Source organism: Acanthopagrus latus, chromosome 3 (genome assembly GCF_904848185.1).
Source record: "Acanthopagrus latus isolate v.2019 chromosome 3, fAcaLat1.1, whole genome shotgun sequence".
NCBI lineage: Eukaryota > Metazoa > Chordata > Actinopteri > Spariformes > Sparidae > Acanthopagrus > Acanthopagrus latus.
Genome location: NC_051041.1, coordinates 26,281,219 through 26,304,931, shown reverse-complemented (window position 1 = coordinate 26,304,931; position 23,713 = coordinate 26,281,219). Strand labels below are relative to the sequence as shown.

The window sequence follows — 23,713 nt, the reverse complement described above, 5'->3', positions numbered from 1 at the left end:
CGAGGTACGCCTGAAGGAAAGAAACTCAAGAGAGGATGTACTCCATCATTCCCTGAGAATCTAAATTCATAATGCTGGTATAATGTGTGAATTTAGTTCAGGTCAGTTTCATCTTAACTGCACAGTAGCTCTGGTATTCTTCTATGCAAAAATGTCTGACATGCATATTCTATTCATATTCTATTCATGTTCTATCAGCTGATAGGACACTGCCATGAAGTGCTATATAGATTAATGCAGCTGCTTCAGCTTACTGGAACAGCTAACCATTTGACAGAGATGTAAATACTAGAAGAGTGGAAATTATCATGATGATAACCAAATTAAAGGTTCAGTGTGCAAGTTAGTGGCATCTAGCAATGCGAAGAGTCACAAATTTTCACTCGAGAAAAGCCTTCAGTGCCGTTCTTTGCTCTTCTTTCAATAAATATTGTCACCATTTCTAAAAGAACTGATAATTTATCAGCATGCTAACCTCTTGAGGAGCCACCATTAATGTTTCAAAGTTGCCCGTAGTTCCTCAAAGGACACTGATTGGTTGAACTAAGATTTTCAAGATAACATTATTATTATTATTGTGTGAGCTTGTGAATCCAGCTGCCCTGCAAGGTAAGTACAGCTACCCGTCCAAGCATGTACAAGAACCTGCAGTGGTCACCAACAAGGTGAAAGGTCTTGTTATAGAGCCAGGGTTTGGAAAAGGACCTGCTTCCCCTCTTGATAGGAAAGACTAATTTTTACGGTAACAAAAACACAATTCTTCGTTTCATCTGATTATACACTGATAACAATATACAATTCTGAATATTACTTTCCACTGACTGCAATGGATCTTCCTAAGCCCTACACAATGCACCTTTAAAGCAATAAAAAATAACAACTGTTCCTGGGAACAGTTCATGTTTTCATAAAGACTATTTAAACTGTGTGAGATTTGTTATTTTCATTTTAACCAATACATGATTAAACAATAAGAAAAGCAGTCCAACTGAATTTTTTGTATATTTATTACATCATTACTTAAGGTGCCACACAGGTCAGAATACAGAGAATTACAAAACATAAATACATTGAAAATGCAGGATCACAAAGGGTAAAGCATTACTGGTGTAAATATATAAAGACACTATAAAGCAGACAATTAGATGTTTCTCCAAAGTCAGACATACAGAATGCATCCAAAGTAAACTTTTGTGTTTTGTTACAAGCACACAAAGTCAAATTGAGATGATTAGTGTCATATACTAACGATTCAGATACGGTTTAACACCAGCTAGCCATAAGCTGGTAAAATATAAAAGTGGAGTGGATTTCAGATACAAAAATACTGAGCAATTCTTATTGAGTGTCTGGTGAATTTAAACATTTATCTGTCTCTGTGTGTTAGATCTTCACATTCCAAAGTGAATCCCCCCCCGCCCCCCCGGATATTGTGAAACGAGAACTGCAGCAAAAATGTAGCCTTGAGTCAGCTCTAAACAAAGGAAGAGAGAATCTTATTCATTCATGTATCAAAACTGTCATTCTTCCTCAATATTTCTCATTATGTGACCTTATGTGTTGTTTATACATGTTCTCATACTGATGTGCCTTCAAATGATACTCATGAGTTAGCGTTTTTTGATGCAAAGTTGATTACACAATTACGTTGTATATAAACTCCAGTATATTGGCATTTATGTTAATACTAGTAAGATGACCATTGCTATTAGAAAATAAGAAAATATTAAGTATTTCTTGATGAGCAGTGTGTTAAATAAAATAACGTCCTGCAAATTACTTAATTCAAGATGACTACAAATATTTGCTATCTGGTAGTTAGTAAGAGGATGATTAGATGTACTTGTAAACTAGTTTTAATTGTATTTAGATGTTTTAAATAGGAAATGGACAATTTGAGAATTGCAATGCAAACTAGCCTGAATTTGAACTTTATCTGGTGCAAAGGATGCTGGGGAGCATAGTGGCAAAAGTGTAATTTTGTAAACCTGTCAGATAGAGATGTCAACATTTGGAACCTGTGTTGTTTTACTCATGAATGTTGGCAATAGCTTGCTGTGTGCAGACTAGGCGTTGCCTTTGTATTCCATCTGACACCTGATGTGGAGAGTGATGTGAATATTATTACTCTGTCTAGTAACATTTCAGGGTGGAGACTCAGAGAGTGCTGATGTGTTGGGCTGACAGCATGCTCTTCAGAGGAGGATGCAGCTGCATCCTTGCTGGCTGCTAAGGAGGCCATGCTGCGAGGTGGCTACTGACTGGATTAAGTTCCAGAATTGCTTGAAAGAGATGCCCTCGCCATCACCGACACCCATCTTCCGCAGAATCTCAGCCATGCCCTGGTCTGTGCCAATTCCCTGCAGGAACACATCAGTACAACATGTGGAACTCAGGCCATGTTTTGACATTATGAGCAAATCAAAACCAGTTCAATATCCTATCTATCTATCTATCTATCTATCTATCTATCTATCTATCTATCTATCTATCTATCTATGTATGTATGTATGTATGTATGTATGTATGTATGTATGTATGTATGTATGTATGTATGTATGTATGTATGTATATATATATATATATATATATATATAGATATATATATATATATAGATATATATATAGATATATAGATATATATATAGATATATATATATATATATAGATATATATATAGATATATATATAGATATATATAGATAGATATATATAGATATAGATATATATAGATATAGATATAGATAGCTGTTTCACCTGCAAAAAAACACAAGCGTTTATACAAGGCACTATTAGAGCCACCTCAAAGGTAATGGGATGCTTAACAACAGATTTTCAGGAGTACACTCCTTAAAAAATTAGGACGACCAAGACAGTCATTTGAATTAAAGGTTAGATCATGGATTTTCGCAACATTCAACTGAGCATAGTTCTTCTGTGTGTCTGCAAGTCTTAACAGTTTGTGACTCTGCTGCTGAGCATGTTTCTAACTGTCTGTATGAGGTGAGTAAGGTGAGGTGCCTTGCCACACCCAACTGCTGCAGTCAGCAGCAGGTCTGTCTGAGGGTGAAGAACATGGAGAATGAAAGCAGTTTTACCTGGACCAGATTAGGCATCTGGGAGGACAGAAGACCTTTGAATTCATCAGTTTTCAGTGTTGGCCCATTGTTAGCTGAAGCCGAATGGAACTGGGTGACCAGCGTGTTGATGGCCTTCTCAAGATCTGAAAACTGAGAGAAAAAAAAGCAGGGAAGAAATGGAGGAAGACAGATATCAGATATAGACATGCCTAGATCTAATATCACTGTTATGATAGTTGCATTGCCCTTTTACAGAATTAACTATTAGTAATTCACCCCAAATCCATGCCTCTGCACACAGAGCTCCATTAGCCGTCGTGCTAGTGACCTTATTAGCCAAGTAGGATTTGCATAAACCACGCAGCAGTTCACACGGCTGGAACAGATTGGTGTACTTTTTTTCTAAAATATATTTTAATATTTCTTGGCCATTGTTTTATTGACAGGACAGCAGAGAGATTCCAGGTAAGTAGATAGAGGGGGGGAAGATGATATGCAGCAAATGCCCACAGGTCAGGCTCGAACCCTGGGTTCCCTCTGAGCATGAGTCGCACGCTCTACCAACTTAGCTACCGGGGGGCCCAAGATAGGCGAGTTTAACAGCTGTCCTGACAAGGACTGTGACTAGGGATGAATTTTGTGATATTGCAATAAAATAAAAGGCATCATGGGACTGTGATGATACAATCAACCTATTATGTGGATATTTTGCTCTTTAAAAAGTTCATAGATCTAACATCTAAAATCTAACATCTAAAATCAGTGTGAATGCATTTTCCTGCATCTCTTGAGTCACTCTGTTATTTTGTTTGAACAGCAGAGGGCAGTCACACTGCTCAAGAAGACCAACTAGTTCTCATAAGACCCGCCCGACTCCGCCTCTGATTGGTTGGCTTCATTGGTTTACCTCTCAATGCTTGACTCAAACTGTTAGCTCTCGCACATGTTCCATCAATATCACATTTATCATGAATAGTCATCTGTTTTTTTTTTAAATTTATTTATTATTTTGATACATATCAAAATATTGTACCGACTTTTTGGTATCATTTCATCCCTACCACCATAAATCTCAAAGTTCAGTCTTTATCAACCTTATTTTGTATTTTGCCATATCAAAAACTAATTATTGCAGGTTCAGGGTCAGGGAGACATTATTGTCATGAGTGCTGTTGTGCAATATGATACTCATACTCACTGAGCCATGGTGTCTTTCTAATATTACTCAGAGTATTAAGTCATTATGGGTGATTTTGCAAATCTATGAGCAGGATTGTAATTACAGCAACAACAACAAAAAAAATAAATAAATAAATTTGCAGCTGGTGGGGACAGTTACATAAACTGTTCTCAGGAGTAATTTCGTAGGGGGACACCAAAAGTAGTGCTGTAACTCTGTTAACCAACACTCTGTCACCCTGCCAGCTAAGGAAAACTACAATTCATTGCCAGCTTCTTTCATTAACACACATTTAACAGCTTGCAAACACTGATTGGTGTTATTGTAGCAAACTAGCAACCAGCTATCCACTGTCTAACAATACCCCCTGGTATTTACACTTATGGGATATGTCTCCATCTGCATTAACGCAAGCTAAAGGAATCCTGTAAATTGAAAGAAAAGTGGTGATGCAGGATCCCCATGAAACAAGACAGCAGGTGAACATCAACATCATACCAATTTCAGGGTTTCCAATCATCACCTATATCAAAAAGTCAGCAAGAGGGAATCTGTCACAGAAGAGCACTTATAGTGTAGCTTTAACTGAAAAACCTAAAGTTAGAATGGAATGGATTTGAATATCTGACTTTGCTCTCACATTCAAACTCTTAAGATCTCATAGCCCAGCAGGACTTATTAGAAGCTTATCCAGTTGCAGAGCTAGGAACAAATAGCAGAAAAGCTCTTTTTGAATGTGAGCAACATTTCTTCACTTGTCCGAAGAACCAAAGGTGATCCACTTTTTACCATTTAGTCCACCTTAGTGTATGTGTTTAATTGCATCTCTTTTTAAAACCAGTAAAAAAAAAACAAAAAAATGTAGTTTATACATCTTTTGTAACTATGTTGACAAAACAATCTACCACAAAGTCCGGAGTAAGTCCTTAGTAACTGAGAAGATCATTTAGTTGTAGTATGTACCTGTGAGCCAATGTGAACAAGATATCCTTAAACCATTAGAAAACATATAGATCACTGGAAAATCTACATTTTCAAGCCAACAAATTCCATCTGCTGTATGATACAACAATAAAACACTTACATGGGCATTGAAGTAGGATTGTTTTGTCGACAACTGTTTCTGAGGTCAAGAATTAACTTTGAATCTCATTTTTATGGCACTTTTTGGCACCTTTTTCAAGTTCTTCAACTGCTACTCTCCCAGACACAACTATTATTATATTATGAAGTTGTTAAGATAAACCAACAAGTTAGCAAACAGTTCCTTAATCAGACCTCCAACAGTTATGGCCTAACATTTGGGCCCTATAAAATCCATTTTATTTTTTCCCAAATTCCGTTTTTCCCATTTTTTTTTTTTTACCTTTTATTCTTATTTAACTAGCAAAAACAGAGTAAAATGAGTAAAATGGCCACAAATTAAATAGAAATTAACTCTGACAAACAACACAGTTCCTCAATACTGTACCATACAGTAAATTAAAGTGCATCAAAAACAAGCAGCAAGTAATGAAATTGAGGTGACAAACAAACAACACATTTCTTCAATATTATTATGTAACATTATTATTATGTACTTTTCCTTGATTCGCACATGGTCATTGCACTTATTTTTATGCTTCCAATCGAGTGAGTGTTGGCAGACACATACAAGTTGTTAGGGAACTGCTCGGCTCTGTACTGAGGAGTTAATCTCGAGTTTCTTAGTTTTTTTTTCGCCAACGAAGACAGAGCAGTGGGCAGCTGCTTCGCCATGCTTACATTGTTTTGAAGGAGGAGGGGCTCAGTCTGTGGATGGGTGCCCTTGTTGTGCCACCCAGATTTGCCTCCTTCTGTGCAGTTTTCCCCAGACATGTTCCTCTTCCACACAAAAACTGCATTTCAGTGAAATTATATAAAATTATGTCAAATTCTGTGATATTCCGCATTAAAAAATAGATTCCATTTTAATTGACCAATTCCGGAATTCTGTCCACGATTCTGTGAACGCGGAAATCATAGCATTAGCATTCATTTGGAATTCTGTTCGTGTCCAAGTCCAAAACTCACTGTTTTAGCTATACTTTTGGTCTCCACCAGCTCCTGACTATATATCTGCTGTTTGCTGTACTGTCTGAGGTATACTGTAGCTTTTTAGAGCCCTTTCTCTCAAAAAAAATGAACCAAAGTTTAAATGAGTGTGTACAGCAGCATTTCAGGTAGCTGTCTCCTGGCCATCAGTGGAAGTCACTTTTTTTTGCTGCAGTTGTTCATTTCATGTGGCCCAACAACTCTGTCAAAACCACACCCTTTCTGACTGATGTACCACAAGCTGCTGCAAGCCCTCTTCACCTCAAGAAAAACTATCCCACAGAGAGTGCCAACATCATGACTGTAGACAAAGGCACAGTGTCGACACCACATTTTATTCATGGAAGTATTAAACAAAGATTTTGTTAGCTTAAAGATACCAAATGAGTCAGAGAAATATAAGCACTGTCAAACACAGTGTAGTCTGAGTCTAATGGATGAAAAGCTGTAACGTTGGTTACCTTTATTAAAACTACTCTTTTTTTTAACATTTATGGAAAGTACAGTTCTGGAGAAGCATTTTATGAGTTGTTTCAATTTCTGTTTCTGTTAGCATGCTACCACACCCAAAAAAATCCCTCCTCTTCCAGCTCACTATTCCTCTGAAACTCTACACAGCTGCTTCCACACGTCAACAGTGAGGTGGGACAAACTTTAGGGTATTTTAGATTGTCTTGGGGCTTTATAAAACAACTTGCAAAGTAATCTTTAGGGTTAGGGTCCTTGACAACAAGATGGAGGTGAGCATTGGGTTTTCTCTGGAAATGTCTGCTCTCGGATGTTTCTACTAATTCCTTTTGACCGAATGGTTGGTTTTGCAGATGTGGGATGGTCCATACTAACATTGATATAAGGAAGTAAGAAAAATATGTTGATAAATCAGCTGATATACAAACAAGTTTTGCTTAATATTTTACAGTTTAACTATAAACTTTATTGTCTACAATGACATCAGTCCACGGTATGTAACAATGTTAAATTACCTCAAGAATCTTTCAAACGTTTTTTCATATCAGTGCATATCGTTTGCCCTAGATGCCAATACCAAAATGCTAGGAAAATACTAGCTGATAATATCTGCCACCTGATAGATCGTTCTGGCTCACGTCCTGGTCTTGCTCATTTGTAAATTTGGGACCAGAGTTGGCACTGACCCCCAGGGTGTCCCCCTTCCCATGATGGATTTACTTGTGATTATTAATCCAGGAAGAGAATGAAGCACACTGAGAAAAGTACTACAATAAAGCGGAAGCCACAGACAGGTGGCTCCACCTAGGCCCACATTCAAATAAGACACGCCTCTGATTCAGTCACTTAACACTGCGGTGCTTTCCTTATTCTATGTAATTTGACTACTGTAACATCCTTCTACCATAATGCTGCCTGTCTGTTGTGTTCATGTGTCCAATGTGTCAGTAAGAGTATCTCAGGACGGTTTGCTGTCAGCTACAGGTCATGTCAGGGAGGGGCAGCTGGCAGACTGCTCCGTACAAACTCCTTGAAAGAAGTTGAAGTCGTTTCTTTAAGCTGCTCGACTGAATCTGTCTCATTTCTATGACGGCGGCCTTAAGAAAAATGACTTTTGTAAACCACAAACAGTTAACAGTTGGAACTATTCACGAAAAGTTGCTCCTCAGCGATATTTTTTTCTGGCGTGAAATGGCGCTTCTTCAGCAGGAAACTATCCGCCTCACTCAAACTTTCCCATCGTCCTCCGACAGTGACACACGTTCACCTAGTTACAGTATTAATTCGCCAGCTGAGCAACCTTTCTCCTTGAAAACTACATGAAACCGATGAAAAAGTCGCCATCAGGCTACATAGTGTGCGGATCATTCCACAGCCTTTACAGTCAGAGAACAGCTTGTGTATTAGTTCTTACCTGAGGCATGTCGGATGTAGGGTGCTGAGTGTGCTCACTGTTCTTCCTCCGTGTCTCGCTGCTGTTGTGTGTCAGTGGAGCAGAGGCTTTGTCAGCAGCTGGCAGCCTTCCTGGATCCTCCCTCAACACAGAGGAGCGCCAGGGGGGGGGCTGCAAGCCTAGCTGCAGCCTACTTTGAGCCTACCTTCAGCCTACCTCGCTTAATAGTGACAGTCTACTTCTATCACACACATACCATCAGCATTTCAGATTGTGCTAGGCAAAAACTTGATCATGTATAGCCGGGTGTAGAGTGGGATGTGTGGATATCCCACTGAGATCCAGCTCACAGTTAGCAGATAGCTCATTCCACATCTGGAAATCTTTAGCAAAAGTTGGACACTGTTGTTTTGCGCAATAACTGCCTGCAAGTCGAGGCTGGTATGCTACTTTTCTTCCACACTGTCACAGTTAACCTCCTCATTACCGATTGTCAGAGACACCTAGTACTGTTGATACTGCAGCTTTACAGTAAAATCTATCCAGACCTTATGGGACACATTTAGACTGTGGGAAATGCCTCTCAGTTAGGTTCTTGGAAAGGAGATTTTAAGTTTAAAAAAAAAAAAAAGAAAAAAGAAAAGAAAGAAAAGGAAAAAAGGGGGAGTGACAAAGAGGGAGAAGGAAACAGGCAGGACCACATTCCTTCTATCCGGTTTCATGACTTGAGACAGTCAGTGGAGTGCGTGCAGGAGTGAGGGGAAAGCTTAACCACAAGAATCTATTGGAATAAAAAAGAGCTGCAGAAGAATTAACAATCTGAGTGTACAGCAGACTGTCAGCCTGCTCTGAACGAACAGTCCCAGGCTGGGACACAAACTACAGAGAGTATATCCTCGGGTGGAGGGTGTGTCAGAAAATATTATGATTTCAGTGATTTACACAGTCAGAGTCTCCCCCACAGTCCTTCTCCTCCTTGAATGCATGACTGGGAAGGGTTGATGCCACACCCAATCAAGGAAGCCACAGTGAATTGTTTCAGTATGAGACCATAAAACAAGCCCACTGTTTCATCTGTTCCGTTATTGCACCGGGCTGCTCCCAGATGCTTTGCATTAACACAAAACACGGACAGCCCAACAAATAAAACTTTGAGCAAACAGCCAACATTCCCATTACCTTACACTGTGCTCCCTACGAGTCATGACAAATGACTGACACATGAAGGGAACACCATTTCCAGTTCTGGAGATGCTTTTAAGAACTTGTAAGGTGGGCAGTTTATATTTCTAAATACACACACTCAAACAAATTTAAGGCTCATTGCAGTAATTTAGTGTTCAACTGCAAGAAGGTGGGGATGGGTACATGGGACTCACAAGAGACATATTCAAAATACAATAGTCAGAGGCTGACTGACTGCTACTCCCTGGTATGAGTCACACTCCAGAAACACAATGCCCCTTGATAAAACTCATTGCCTTTCTATGCTGCATTCCAGTTGAATTTAGGGTATCTGTAGCAACACATTTACTAGTCCCAAGGCATTCTTGAATATTTAAAATAATTTATGGTTATCTGAAATGGTAGATACCTGAAGTCAGATTTTTTCTTTGTAAAAATGGAATTGAAGAATTTTTATTTTGCATATCAAAGATCTACTTGTGGATATCTGAAATTAAGATCCCAATCTGCATCAAAAGTGATTCATGTGTCCTTGGAGGACTGATGTTGTGGATATCTGCAATATGGGGAACATTACAGGAAACTTTAGCGTTGGGATTGTCATAAAATTATATATTAGAGTTCTCCTTCTCTATCATTTAAATTTACAGTGCTCATAAGGGTCTGAGCAATTTTTACCTGATAATGCTCTACTGTGTGTGCTTCCACACCATAGATATTCTGCTCAATGTATTCAACGCTGACTGCAAAACAGTTTGGACATATGGAGTTGTTGGTTTGGACACAACATGTAAATAAAAATAGAATGTAATCATTTGCAATCAAAATCTGTTTACTGACAACATGATGGTGGCCATCTCAGGTGGATGTTGATATTTGTTTGATCTTTCTATTCTTATCTATTTCTTCACAACACAGGGACAACTGTTCACTGCTCTATATGAAATGCCCAGTGCAATAGTCTGCACAAATCTGGATAATACACAGTTCTCCTCCTAACACTGTTGAAAATTTAAGGAAATTTTAAAAAAAGACAACAAGACAACAAGAACAAGACAGGTCAAGTCAAAAATGTACATATCCTATGTTTCAACAACCAAGATTTACTTTGATTTTATTTCATTCTTTTACCAATCACATCCTTAATGTTTTTTGATTTAAAATTAAAACGGTCATTGTGGTATTTTTTATATTTTCAAATTTCAACAAATCCCATAAAAAGCCCCAAACCAATAATGTGTTTGTATAAATGTTGATGTCTGACAAATGTTGCTCAAACAGGGGGAAATATTCAGTATATGCAGCAGTGAATGAATCCACATCAGGATCTCTAGTGGGTATTTCTGGCAGACAGTATAGAATTATAGTCAATTATAATCAGAGACCCTGGTGATACTACAAGCAAAGTTTCATGTTGTGTTGAGCCTTCTTAGCTTTCAAAAAAACGATTTTGATGCCAACGTAAAAGTGCCCCATGCACTCCCTCTAAAAAGGATGTTGAGCCGAAAACGAAACTATGGTAAATCTTAAAAGTGCCTCTTTCATCGTAATAGGCTTTTACACCAAGTTTTGACTCATATGCATTGACAAAAAAAGCCCAGGTTGCGTTTCACTTTTAAAGGGAACCTACACCAATATCACACATTTAAGCCTTTTGTGTCTCCAGAGGAAGATGCATGGAATCTGATAAAATGCCTCCAGCGATATCACAAAGTTGCACTGTGGGTGATGTAGGCACCAGGTTTTGAGAAGCAGTCCAATGGTCTTCATTGCACTCCTATAACACTGTTGGACTTGTTATGAACAGTTTAAATGATCAAATGGATACAGCAGAACATCAAGATTACCTTTTTGTTCCACACATTCTTCTTCCTTTTCAAAACCTGCTGCCACATAATGCAATTTATCATCACATAGCATTTTTATCAGATTACATGGAGCTTCCTCTAGGGCCACAAAAGACACCATACTACTTGTATCACATACGCAGTAGAGATAGTGGCTGCAGACTTTGTCCACTAGAAGCACTGTTGCTAATTTCTAAAAAATGTAAGGATCATGCAATGCAATTCATTCATATTTTTTCATTTCATTCATTTTCATTTTATTTTTTCATATTTTTTTTACTTAAAGTAAAAGGTCACACAGTGAATTTAATAAACTATGAAAACTCTCATCCAAGCACACTTTAAGGTGTAAAACATGTGGAGTTGCCCTAATTGTCAAATTAGACATACAGCACATTCGACTATCCTGGAGGAAAAGACTTCACAAATGAATCATTTACTTGTTGAATGTGGGGTAGCAAAATCACTCTGCTGTGCCCATTCAGAATATTGTGTCAGTTTAGAAACTCAGTGCTCAGCTGAAGGTGAAACCCCTCCAGATGTTCTTTAAGCTTTTCCCTCACATCTTCTCTCATTTCCACAGATGTAGTGCTAATAACAGAATGATGCTCTATATGTTCACCATCACAGGCTGTTTCCTCTTTGGACAGACCTCCACTGTTCTCTGTCATGTGTCCCATGTCTCCTTGAGGATCCACCTCTGGTACCAGGTTGGTTTGTGCTTCATCAGTGACTCCTTCAATCTTAAGAATGCTCTGTAATCTGTCATCAACAGGGACAGGCACAAGAATGACTTGTCCCTTAGTAATGTCCTGCATCCAAAACAACTGCTGCTGGTCCTGGTGATGTTTCTGACCCACAGCCTCTGTCTCCCTTTCACACTGAGTGCCTAAGAAGTGTAAACTCTGCTGAGTATCAGCAAGAGATCCTCGAGCAGGGGTCACATGTTGAAACTGAGTTTGGAGCAGGACTTTGGAATTTGTTTCATCTGAGTCACTGGTCTCTACACTTTTACCAGCTGGCCGTTTCAAGCTGACAATCTTAATGTCATTGGCATTAACAGCTGTGGTACAAGCACTGATGTCACCACTCCCTTGAATCTCCAGAGAGTCTTCGTGCACTGTAGGCTGAGCAGCTTTCCCAGTCCGTGAATCTGTATGTGCTACCTCACCAGCACCCTGCACCTGTCCTCTTCCACAGTAAAAACAGAATCCCTTCTCCTCCTCAGACCAGCTGCTGTTGTCTGGAAGAAAACTTCCCTCCAACTCCATTTGATCCACAAATGTTTCCTCAAACAACCCTGCATCTTTAGATTTAGCAATAGTCTCACTCTCCCTTCGACAGCCTCCTTTGCCTTGTCTGTCCTCCCTCCCTGGTGTCCAGCTTCCCTTGTTTTTACAGACACCTGGTGACACAAGGAGAGCCTGCTTCAGCCGTTTATCACGGAGCCTCAGCACAGTGCTTCGCAGGCGGTTCTCCCGCCTCCTGGCTGCATGCAGCTGTCGTAAGGCCTTCTCCAAGCAGTCAAGAGCCTGGTTGTAACGCCTCCTCCACAACAGAGGGCAGAGCTGAGCATAGCTGTGTTCCTTGGACAGGTAAAAGCCTGGAGAAGGGGGCAGACGCCTCATGTAATGTGATGGGGAGAGAGGTCGTGACACCGATGGTGGTGAAGGGCTATGTTGTTGCTGTGAGATCTGCTCCTCCCCTGACAGCACTTGAGAAGATGCAGGTATGTTTTCATTTGTCTCCTCGGCTGCTTCCACTGACCTATGATCTGTTGGTTTCTCTGACGGTGGACACTTGTCTGTATGCTGATCATTGTCCAAGTTGCCTGAGTAGGAATTCTCCCTACAGAAAAAAGATAACCAATCATCTTTCATTCATATGGCAACATATAGATATGAACATACAGATGGGTCACAAATGAAAGGACCAACCTTTGCACATTCAATTCATAATATTATATATATATATATATATATATATATATATATATATATATATATATATATATATATATATATAATATAAATTTATATATATATATAATATAAATTTTATATATATATATATATATATATATATATAAATAATATAAATTTTATATATATATATATATATATATATATATATATATATATATATATATATATATATATATATATATATATATATATATATATATATATATATATATATATATATATACACATATACATATACACACAGTCGTCCTCAAAATTATTCATACCCTTGCTGATTCTTGTGATTTTTTCATTTAGTGATGAAATAAATGCTTGTTTTCAAATTTGTGTTTTAGCTTCATGTGACCAACAATTGAAAGAATGACAACAATATAAAATAATTTTAAAAAATCATTTCTGGGGTATTTTATTAACGGAGTCCAAAAAAAATGCCATGTTCAAAATTATTCATACCCTAGTCCATCGTCTTTATTTAATAGTCAATGGCATAGCCTTTATTCTTTATGACTGCTTCCAGACGATTCTTGTACGTGTCCACAAGCTTCTTGCACGTCTCCTGTGGGATGTTGGCCCACTCTTCCTTAGCGAATGCCTCAAGCTGGGTCAGGTTGGTTGGTTTCCTCGCCATCACTCTGGTCTTCAAGTGATGCCACAAATTCTCAATTGGATTGAGGTCAGGACTTTGACTTGGCCATTCCAGGACACTGATGTCATTGTCCTTGAACCATTTTTTGACTACCTTGGCGGTGTGTTTAGGATCATTGTCTTGCTGGTACATCCAGTTTTGGCCAAGCTTGAGTTTTTCAGCAGATTCCTTGACATTTTCATCAAGTATCCTGATATAATCCTCCTTTTTCATGATACCTTGGACCTTGACGAGATTGCCTGTGCCACTGGAAGAGAAACATCCCCACAGCATTATGCTTCCACCACCATACTTGACAGTGGGCACAGTGTTCTTTGGTCTATAGGCTTCTCCTTTCTTCCTCCAGACATACTGGGTATCCATATGGCCAAATAACTCCAGTTTTGTCTCATCAGACCACAGGATGGTTGACCAAAAGCTGGGATCTTGCTTCAGATGACCTCTACAAAAGGCCAGGCGAGCTACCAGATGTTTTTTCCTGAGCAGCGGCGTCTTCCGAGGTTTACGTCCATGGAGACCTCCTCTGTGCAAAACTCGCTCAATGGTGGACCGTGACACCTTTGTCCCTGTCTGCTCAAGGGTTTGAATTAGGGCCTTGGTTGTGGTCCGTGGGTTGGTGTTGACCTCTCGGCAGATTCTCCTGGCAAGTTTGGGGGACACCTTACACTTTCGGCCACGCCCACTGAGGTTTTTGACAGTGTTGAACCTCTTGTGCTTGTTGATGATGCTCTGGACGGTTGAGACAGGGACACCATACTGCTTGGAAATGGCCTTGTAACCCTTTCCTTCACTGTGGGCCTGCACAAGATGCTGACGCAGGTCCTCACTGAGCTCCTTCTTCTTTACCATGATGACCAGAGATTAACAATGACCTGAACACTTTCCCACTATTTATACTCTTCTGGAAAGATGCTATTTTTTTAACCTTGTTTAACATTTGGTCAACAAAAAAGGTATTCATTCCAATGAGACATCATGAAATAACTTTGGGACAAAGATGAACACATTTGGGACATTTTTGTTGAGATATTGCCAGGGGTATGAATAATTTTGAACATGGCATTTTTTGGTAATCCGACAATAAAATACCCATGAATTTAAGAGTTTCTTGAATTGTGTATTGTTGTCGTTCTTTCACTTGTTGGTCACATATAATTCATAAACAAACGTGACAAAAATGCATTAGTTTCATCGCAAAAATAAAAAAATCACAAAATTAACAAGGGTATGAATAATTTTGAGGACGACTGTATATATATATACAGTCATGGAAAAAATTATTAGACCACCCTTGTTTTCTTCAATTTCTTGTTCATTTTAATACCTGGTACCACTAAAGGTATAATACAATGAACACGACAAAAAATGCAGCTGATCACATAATACTTTATGTCCTATTTGACATTCTTAAGCTTAATTGTATTCCCAGGGTATATAAGAGGCCATTTCATGTCATAAGCAGCACTGCACATGCAAAGGCTTAGAGTGGTTTCCTGCTTACATTCAAGCCATAGCACAACTCAGAAGTTGTCAGCTCTCACATAATGCCTAAAACAAAAGAATTATGTGAAGCCACAAAGGCAGCCATCTTGGCACTGCTGGAAATTGGCATGAGTGAGAGACAGGTAGCAAAAAAACTAAAGATCTCCAAGACAGCTGTTCATTACAACAAGAAAAAACAAGCCGAACACGGCACTACCAAATTGCTACCTGGCCGCGGCAGGAAACATCTCTCTACCCCACGAGATGACCGTGCACTCGTCCGTTCCTGTGTCAGGAATCGTCGTCAGACCTCCAGGGACCTTCAAAATGAGTGGGCACTGTCGAGAAATGTGACTTGTTCGGCAAGGACAGTTCGAAACCGACTTGTTGAAGCTGGTCTGAAGTCACACAGAGCACGGAAGAAGCCCTTCATCAACGAAAGGCACAGGAAGGCCCGGTTACTCTTTGCTAGGGATCACAAGGATTGGACTGTTGATGACTGGGCTAAGGTTCTCTTCAGTGATGAATCCAATTTTGAGTTGATGCCTACTCCAGCTAACTTACTGGTTAGGAGGAGGCCTGGAGAAGCCTACAAACCAGACTGTCTTGCCCCTACAGTAAAACATGGGGGTGGATCAGTGATGATCTGGGGTTGTTTCAGTATGAGTGGAACAGGGCAAATGCAATTGTGTGAAGGGCGAATGAACCAGGTCATGTACAGGGCTACTCTTGAAAACAGTCTTCTTCCATCAGCTGGAAAACTCTTTCCTGCCTCGAATGACTGGATTTTCCAACAAGACAATGCCCCTTGCCACACAGCAAGGTCAGTTAAAGCCTGGATGGAGAACCACAACATTCGCACCATGCCTTGGCCTGCTCAATCACCAGATCTGAATCCAGTTGAAAACCTATGGAAAATCATCAAACTCAAAATGGAGAACCACAAGCCCAAAAACAAAGCAAATTTGTTTGAATTTGTGCAACAGGAATGGGCTGCTGTGACAGCAGAACAATGTCAGAAGCTGGTGGAGAGCATGCCAAGACGCATGGCTTCAGTCATCAAAAACAATGGTTACGCAATCAAGTACTAACTCCTGTGTGTATCATGTGTTTAAAGCAATCAGAAAAGAAAACATGGAATGCTTAAAAGCAGTGTTTTTGGCAGTACAGTGCCATAGCTATTGATGTAAGAACTTAAGTGATGTTGGTTACTATTAAGAAAACCATGGAAAATGGCTAGATATCAGCTCTTAAATTAAACTCTTACGAGCTATTTTTGTTGTTATCATTATATTTGTCCAAACAAATGTACCTTTAGTTGAACCAGGCATTAAAATGAACAAGAAATTGAAGAAAACAAGGGTGGTCTAATAATTTTTTCCATGACTATATATATATATATATATATATATATATATATATATATATATATATATATATATATATATATATATATATATATATATATATATATATATATATATATATATATATATATAAATAACTTTTTCAAGGTAACTGAGGCAACACTGTCTGCGGGGCTAAGGCCCCAGATGTTTTGCACTCCTAGTGATGCCCCTGACGGTAAACATCATGACATTGACATCTGTGTTTTTTCTTTATGTGTTTTGCTCTGGTTTCCACCAGTTAATCTAAACATGCTTCTGCCGTTTATAATCATATGGATGCTGTTATAATGTGTTGTGATCCTGACCTACCATGCATCCTGGAAAAGTAATGCTCTTTGCTCAAAATTACATAATTACAATACATCAGAAAACAGCAGACCCTGTCTGGCTCTCTCACTTGTGGGTAGGGATGCTGTTTTCTGGGGGAAAGTTCACTAAACTCTCAGTCAGGAGGGCTCATAGTCACAGACAGATGCTGTTTGTTAGGACAGACAGGATGATAGTGGCTTTCCACGTTTAACTGTGGTCTCTGCTGCAGCTCTGACACTACCTCTGGAGGCTCATCAGAGCCGCAGCCAAACTGTCCCCCCTCGCCACATCTATATCTTTACACAGAGACAGCGAGGCGGGGTATCGGTATTATGATATAATAACTACATTCTAATTTACAAATAACACTGCAGTAGCAACATTAAAAAAAAGTGCAAGACATTCGGATCTACTATCTTGCAAACTTATTTAAAAGGTAAAAATATGTTCACTGATGACATAACTGGGAATTTTTCATACAGTTGCAAAAATTGACAAGCCTAAAATGATTTTTTGGCTCTCCCATTGTAGATCACACTATATGTAATCATGTCTCAATAAAATTTTGCAAGCAAAGAGGGCTTCTGAGGTGCTCAACACAACAGTGGGTGGTACATTCAGACATTGCTCATTAACAATGATAAATCTGATTGTGGATCAGTTCCGTTTACCTGATAGGGGCGTCTTCTTGCTTCCACAGTGTTCCTTGTCTTTTGAGTTTTGTTGAAAATGAATCAAATATTGTGGGAAATGCATCTTCTTTTAGTCTTCTGATTCCACTGTGAGGAAAATGGTTTGAACACATTTTAGGTTGCTATCTAAATAAGGTAGACTCATACTACTAAGAAGCTGAGAAATATATATTTTTTTCCACAATGATGCCTCTTGTACATCGTCTTATTTTATTTATATTTATATATATATATATATATATATATATATATATATATATATATATATATTTATATATATATATATATATATATATATATAAATATAAATAAAATAAGACGATGTACAAGAGGCATCATTGTGGAAAAAAAAATATATTTCTCACCTTTTATTTACATTTCAACAAAAAGTGGCATGTCCAAAATTATTCATACCCTTTAAAATGTCCCAGTCTATGGGAAAATACAAAGTTCTATACCATTCCAAATAGTCCAAGCTGTTCTAAAGAATCCTAATTACCCTTCATTGGGAACAGCTGTTTTAATCAACTCAACAGGTGAAAAACTGCAGCTCTCTGCAGTTGGCTTGTGGACAGTCATGGCTAAGACTAAGGAGCTCGCTGAGGACCTGCAACTGCGCATTGTAGCTGCTCACCAGTCAGGAAAGGGCTATAGGGCCATATCTAAATGTTTTTTAACACACACACAGACACACACACACCTACCTACCTACAACCAGTCAGTTCAAAACTCTCCGGGGTGAAGTGTTTGGAGCAAAAGTAGACAAAGTCAGTCTGAGGATCCCATGAGTCTGCACGGTGGGAGTTGATGATCCAAAGGTTCCTCCGAGTTTCTCCTTTTGGTAATCTGGTAACCATCACAATTAACCAATTATTAAAAATCAACAGTATTGACAAAATGTTGTATGTACTTAATTGTTCTTCAATTCTCCCGTCCCAATGTTAATGTTAATAACACAGGTCTGGGGTTATCAGAAGGTGTGTAATTGTTCTTTCCAACACCATCACTTTTATATCAACTGCATGATGATCGATGGACTCCTTAACTCAGCACTAGTTTAAAAAAATCCATCATTAAAATAAACAGCTGCATTTATTAGAAAACAAAAAAGATCTGACATTGTGCAGGGCCCACTGCTCGGAGTGAGTGGATATAGTGGACATCGAACAACAGAAAGGATGTAAATGACCCTGATGTTCTACAATAGGTGCAAAACTCTCACTTGTGAAAGGTGATGCCAGCATTTCGAGTCTCACGATTGTCCCGAGATTTGCATCCACCTGCTGAGCAATGTCGTGGCATCTGAAAGTGATGCAGTGAAAAAGAGAAAAGGTCAGTCATACATACATACATACATACATACATACATACATACATACATACATACACGGAGAACCTCAAACAGAGAACATCTTGTTGGAAGAGTTTGAAACTTTACATGTCATGTCGCCTTCTAGTATATACACTGTACAACACAGCTGATACAGTTAGATGCTGTTTCGCAGCCAGTTTATTCCTGCTTCCAACAAAAATTTTGACTAATGAATTATCAACTCATCATAACGAGTCTCGGTTCAGACTTTCAGCTAGATGTTGGAACCTGGCTGCAGAGATTTACTCCCATTCAGTCACCAGAGTGTCAGTGAGTTCCAACATGCTGATATGACCTAGTTTGCAGATACAGTATGTTTGGCCGTGCCGTGTGTATCAGGGTTGAGAGAGAGTGAACGGTGTTTTAAAAATCTTCTGGAGAGGAGGGAATCTGGAATTATGAACTTTCTGTGAGTCCTGTGAAAATACAGCTGATAGATGCTGAAATGATAATGGTTGTGGTCAGATAACATTTTTAATCAAAAACATATTTATATACTATTTTAACATTTGCAATGTTAATGAGGTAATAATACCAAAAAAAACCATCAGTGAATAAGTAAAGTTGTTCTAAGATGAAAATAAATTCCCCAAAAACTGTTTGAAGCTAGAAAGGTGGCAAGGTCTGTCAGATATAAACAAAGTAAAACAATATAAATTGTGTTGTCTTTTAAGGTCACTTTGTTTATTCAGTTTATTCGGTCATGAAAACAAAGACTGTTTAGTAAGTATGTTTAGAATAAGAGAAGAATAAGAATAGCCTTTATTGTCATTGTACTGTGGGGGATACAACGAAATTTAGGGTGCTCTCAAGACAACATAGGGTGTAGTGCTTTCACTGTGTGCAACTTAAATTCGCCATTCGCCCATGACATTAAACCTACAAAAATCATGCCTTTTTTTTTTTTGTGGCAGCGCTTAAAATCCCACAGCAGAATGCATATAAGGGAAACACTCAGCGCGTTTACATGACACTTAAGAAAACCGAATTACTGGGTTAGTCCAACTGTGATTGGATCTTCAAGTTGCATGTATACGCCTTAGTCTGACTAAAATCGGACCAGATCGGATTTCTCATAGTCGAATTAAAGCGCCCAGATTATTCGATTGACAGTTGCAATTACTCCTGCATGTATACATTCCAGCGGATCAGATCGGATTTTGCGTTCTGCGCAGGCACAAGATTTTTCCCCGGGGCGTGTATATGGACGGCGGCGGCGTCTTTCCTCCGAAATCACCACAAGAAAGAGCACCATTGTGCATCTAGTTTGTGTAATTATCATGTACACCATATACAAAGTGTATAAAGATGTAGCTTCGTCTCGCTCTTCGTACGCCATCTTTCTTGAATGCCGAGGCAGCTGGTGACGTAACGAGGTCAGCCAGAGGTGTTTCTGTTACCACTAGTTGAAATGACTACAGCATCACCTAGCGTACCGGGGTATGACATGCTCTGGCTCAATAATCCAATTTGCTCACCTGCATGTATACTCGGATAATTGCAGTTGTCTGATTGAGTGGCATAGTCGAACTATGGCTGTAATCTGACTAAGCTGACACATCAGATAACCTTCCGCAACGACTGTTGGCTCTTTGGTGGAGCTCTGCTTTGACTGAAGTTCCATCGTGACAAATGAATGGACTACTTGTGGAGTGACATGCAAACATGAAACAGAGACACAAAAAACATTGACAAAGGTGGCCGGTCATTATGTTTATCAATACCTGACCAGTGCCCGTTTTATAATCGCACATTACATCATTATATTTATGTCTTACGCATCCTAAATATTATCCACACAATATTTCCATGACTTTTCCAAATCTTTACAGGAGATATTATTTTTCATTAACTTTTTAAGGACCTAGGAAATGCATTTTCAATTTCCAAAACTTTTCCAGGTTTTTCATGACAGTACAAACCCTGTAAACAGCATACAACAAGACAGGACAGAAGGCAGCAGACAGCCAATGATGATCTCTCTTCTCAATAACATTTCTTCATAATTAACTGTCATTCATTTCATTTTTATTACTTTTTAATATTCTTGTAATAACCTATTCCCCTTTCTTCCACCATTATTATTAACACAGCAACAATGGCGAGTGTCTCTTGTAAAATAACCACTAGATTTAATGATAATGCAAATAATCATTAGTTGATATATTTAAACACTACTGTCTTTATAAAGTAAATTATTCATGCGCAAAATGTCACATTTACCAACGAAAACCATCTCGATCTATATTTTTGAAGGAAACAGAACATTATCATGACACGGGGAAGCGTTGTTGACTTATTTGGACGTCGCGCTTGGTTTCAGCAGTAAAGTTCAAGGGGGGAAAAAAACGTTGTCTCTCGCTTCTCGATGGCTTTGCTGAGCAGGAGTGAAACGGCTGGAGAGAAAAACGCTTGATTATGGTGACTTCATCCCCCTAGCCTCGAGCAAACAGCGCTAAATTTAATACAAAGCATGTGTCGATGAGCCGCACAGTGCCTTCTCGGTATGAATGGCTTTAGATAAATCTAGTTTAAGCGGATTCACTTTAAACAAACTGTGATAAGGAGCAGACAACAGTGTAAACCTACTGACAGCAGCTGCAAAAGCAGCTCACATCGTGTTTGTGCTGCTGACTAACTTTGCTCTGCTAATTTGTGTCACAGCCTGCACAAGATAGCCAGGAGCTAGAACAAAGCTAACCCTGTAAACGTCACGGGCATGACCCAAGTTTTTTCTTAATGTGACTACTTCAACTCAGGAAACACTGGAGTCAATGATTATGTGTACGTAACAAAAATATTACCCCTTCGCTGCAGATTTGGACCTCAGGAAGATGGCCGATCTTTTCTTCATTCACCTTCTTCCTCCTTGTTGCGTCCTCCCTTTTAAAAAAAAAACAAAAACCAAAACTTTATTTAAAACATGTAACTCGTAGGTTTTAGTGTGTCTGTGTGTCTATATAAACTTTAAGAGGCATTTAAGGCATTTAGAAGCATTTGTTTATTAGAGTGCGTCATATTTCCAACCAAGCTTATCCATATATTGGAATTACAAAATCTTATTAATAATAGCTACTATAAGGCTATTAATAGGCTATATGCACACAGTGGTGCTGACGTAGTTCCGGTAAGATCTCAGCTAGCTACTCCACTTCCGCGAAAAAAATCTGCTGTGGAAACAACATGTTACTGTTTTGAGAGTCAAGTGTACTTTAAACTATTTACTATTTATATGACCACTTAATAACCTTCAGGCTGGAAGGGAAGTTAATATAAATCATTAAAACTTCCGCTCTACTTCCGCTGTCCGTAGTGTTTTTTTTTCTTTTCCTTTCTTTCTTTCTTTTTTTTATTTTTTATTTTTTATAAATCTTTATTAAGAAATACAATGCGGTACAGAGCAATACAATTCAGTGTAAAGACAGCTGCCAGGGGGTTACATACATTCAGAGGCAATATTTCAATATTGCAATATTTTTTTAAAAATAATTTTTGTGACAGTGCCCTGTATCATAACTAAAACTCTGCTGTTTGTAACCGTGTGAACCGTGTAAAATTCGGGAGGTTATGATTATTGTAGTTGGGGATACACCTTCCTCAGTAGAAATAAATGCGGGGGGGCGCATTGGAGACCCATCCAAGATGGCAGCCGCTCTGATATGTTAGCTCCAATAGGCAGCGTCAGTCTATGAGGCATCTACGTATATTATGTCTATGTTTACAACTGTTCCACCAAAATGCGTCATAGCTCATTACATAAAGTTTGAGGATTTTTAACTTTTTTCCCCCTCCTAATCTGCCTATTCCCCCGCCTCCGCCTTTCCCAACTTTCCCTCCTTGTCCGCCTGGATCCCAATACACAATGAATGACTTCTGGGGTCATTTTCCTCTTTACGTGCCTTTGGTCTGAATGTACGGTTACTGATACTTTAGCGGAATTACAATGTCCCAAAGACTGAAGCCATCCGACGCCCAGTGAAGGAAAAGAAGGAAAGAAGAGGAAGACGTGGAGAAAATACAGGTACAGTAACGTCAATGTGATGAAGCGAAAGGAAATTAATAATTTAATGCATCGTAGTTACCGTTGTTGGAGCAGAGTGTTAACTTGCCAGCTTACTTCGGAAGATAGCAGCATTGTTTAATTATCAATAAATAGCTGATTCGATGTGTGTTAATGTTACTCCACCTTAAATTGATCAGGGACATTTGTAAAGTTAACATTAGGTCTGTTTAGGAGTTGTTTTACAGGTATCTTTCCTGCTTGTATGTCAGTTAAAATGCTATTAGTTTCCATCCCCTTTGTAATAGGGTCGTTGTAAGCCTATTGTGTCAGTTTATGTTTTTTAAAGTTTACATCAGTGTTAAAGTGCAGTTCAGTGAAGTACTACTGTTAATACTCCACACCTTAGATTTCCCATATCATTCATAGGTGAAATATATATATACACCACACTTGCACTCTGGTTAGACTGAATTGTATTGCAGTGACAATAAAGCTGTCTCCCTCATCTCATCACATTTTCATTATTAGTCTATATTAATCTTATGTATAGCACACATCAAGTTTCTTTTCTTTTTTTTTAAAATTAAAA

General features: G+C 38.7%; 2 protein-coding genes across 2 annotated transcripts; both read right to left on the bottom strand.

Moving 5' to 3' along the window:
* Positions 1–989: 989 nt before the first annotated feature.
* s100v2 (S100 calcium binding protein V2) lies at positions 990–8,374 on the bottom strand. Its single transcript, XM_037093724.1, has 3 exons — positions 8,216–8,374; positions 3,099–3,230; positions 990–2,360 (listed from the first exon to the last, which is right to left on the bottom strand). Exons 1-3 carry the CDS (start codon positions 8,222–8,224, stop codon positions 2,196–2,198), a joined length of 306 nt encoding a protein of 101 aa, XP_036949619.1. The 5' UTR covers positions 8,225–8,374; the 3' UTR covers positions 990–2,195.
* A 2,102-nt stretch (positions 8,375–10,476) lies between these two features.
* On the bottom strand, positions 10,477–22,131 carry thap7 (THAP domain containing 7). Its single transcript, XM_037094139.1, has 5 exons — positions 21,926–22,131; positions 18,972–19,051; positions 18,458–18,595; positions 17,729–17,836; positions 10,477–13,074 (listed from the first exon to the last, which is right to left on the bottom strand). The coding sequence occupies exons 2-5, from the start codon at positions 19,049–19,051 to the stop codon at positions 11,721–11,723; spliced, it is 1,680 nt and encodes a 559-aa protein (XP_036950034.1). The 5' UTR covers positions 21,926–22,131; the 3' UTR covers positions 10,477–11,720.
* Positions 22,132–23,713: the final 1,582 nt, after the last annotated feature.

Coding starts and splice junctions, on each gene's coding strand:
- s100v2 (XM_037093724.1), bottom strand. Junction 2,361..3,098: donor AGATGCCTAATCTGGTCCAG/GTAAAACTGCTT, acceptor GTGTTCCTGCAG/GGAATTGGCACAGACCAGGG.
- thap7 (XM_037094139.1), bottom strand. CDS start 19,051: ATGCCACGACATTGCTCAGCAGGTGGATGCAAATCTCGGGACAATCGT. Junction 18,596..18,971: donor GCTGGCATCACCTTTCACAA/GTGAGAGTTTTG, acceptor GATGGTTACCAG/ATTACCAAAAGGAGAAACTC. Junction 13,075..17,728: donor CAAGAAGACGCCCCTATCAG/GTAAACGGAACT, acceptor TTTTTTCTGTAG/GGAGAATTCCTACTCAGGCA.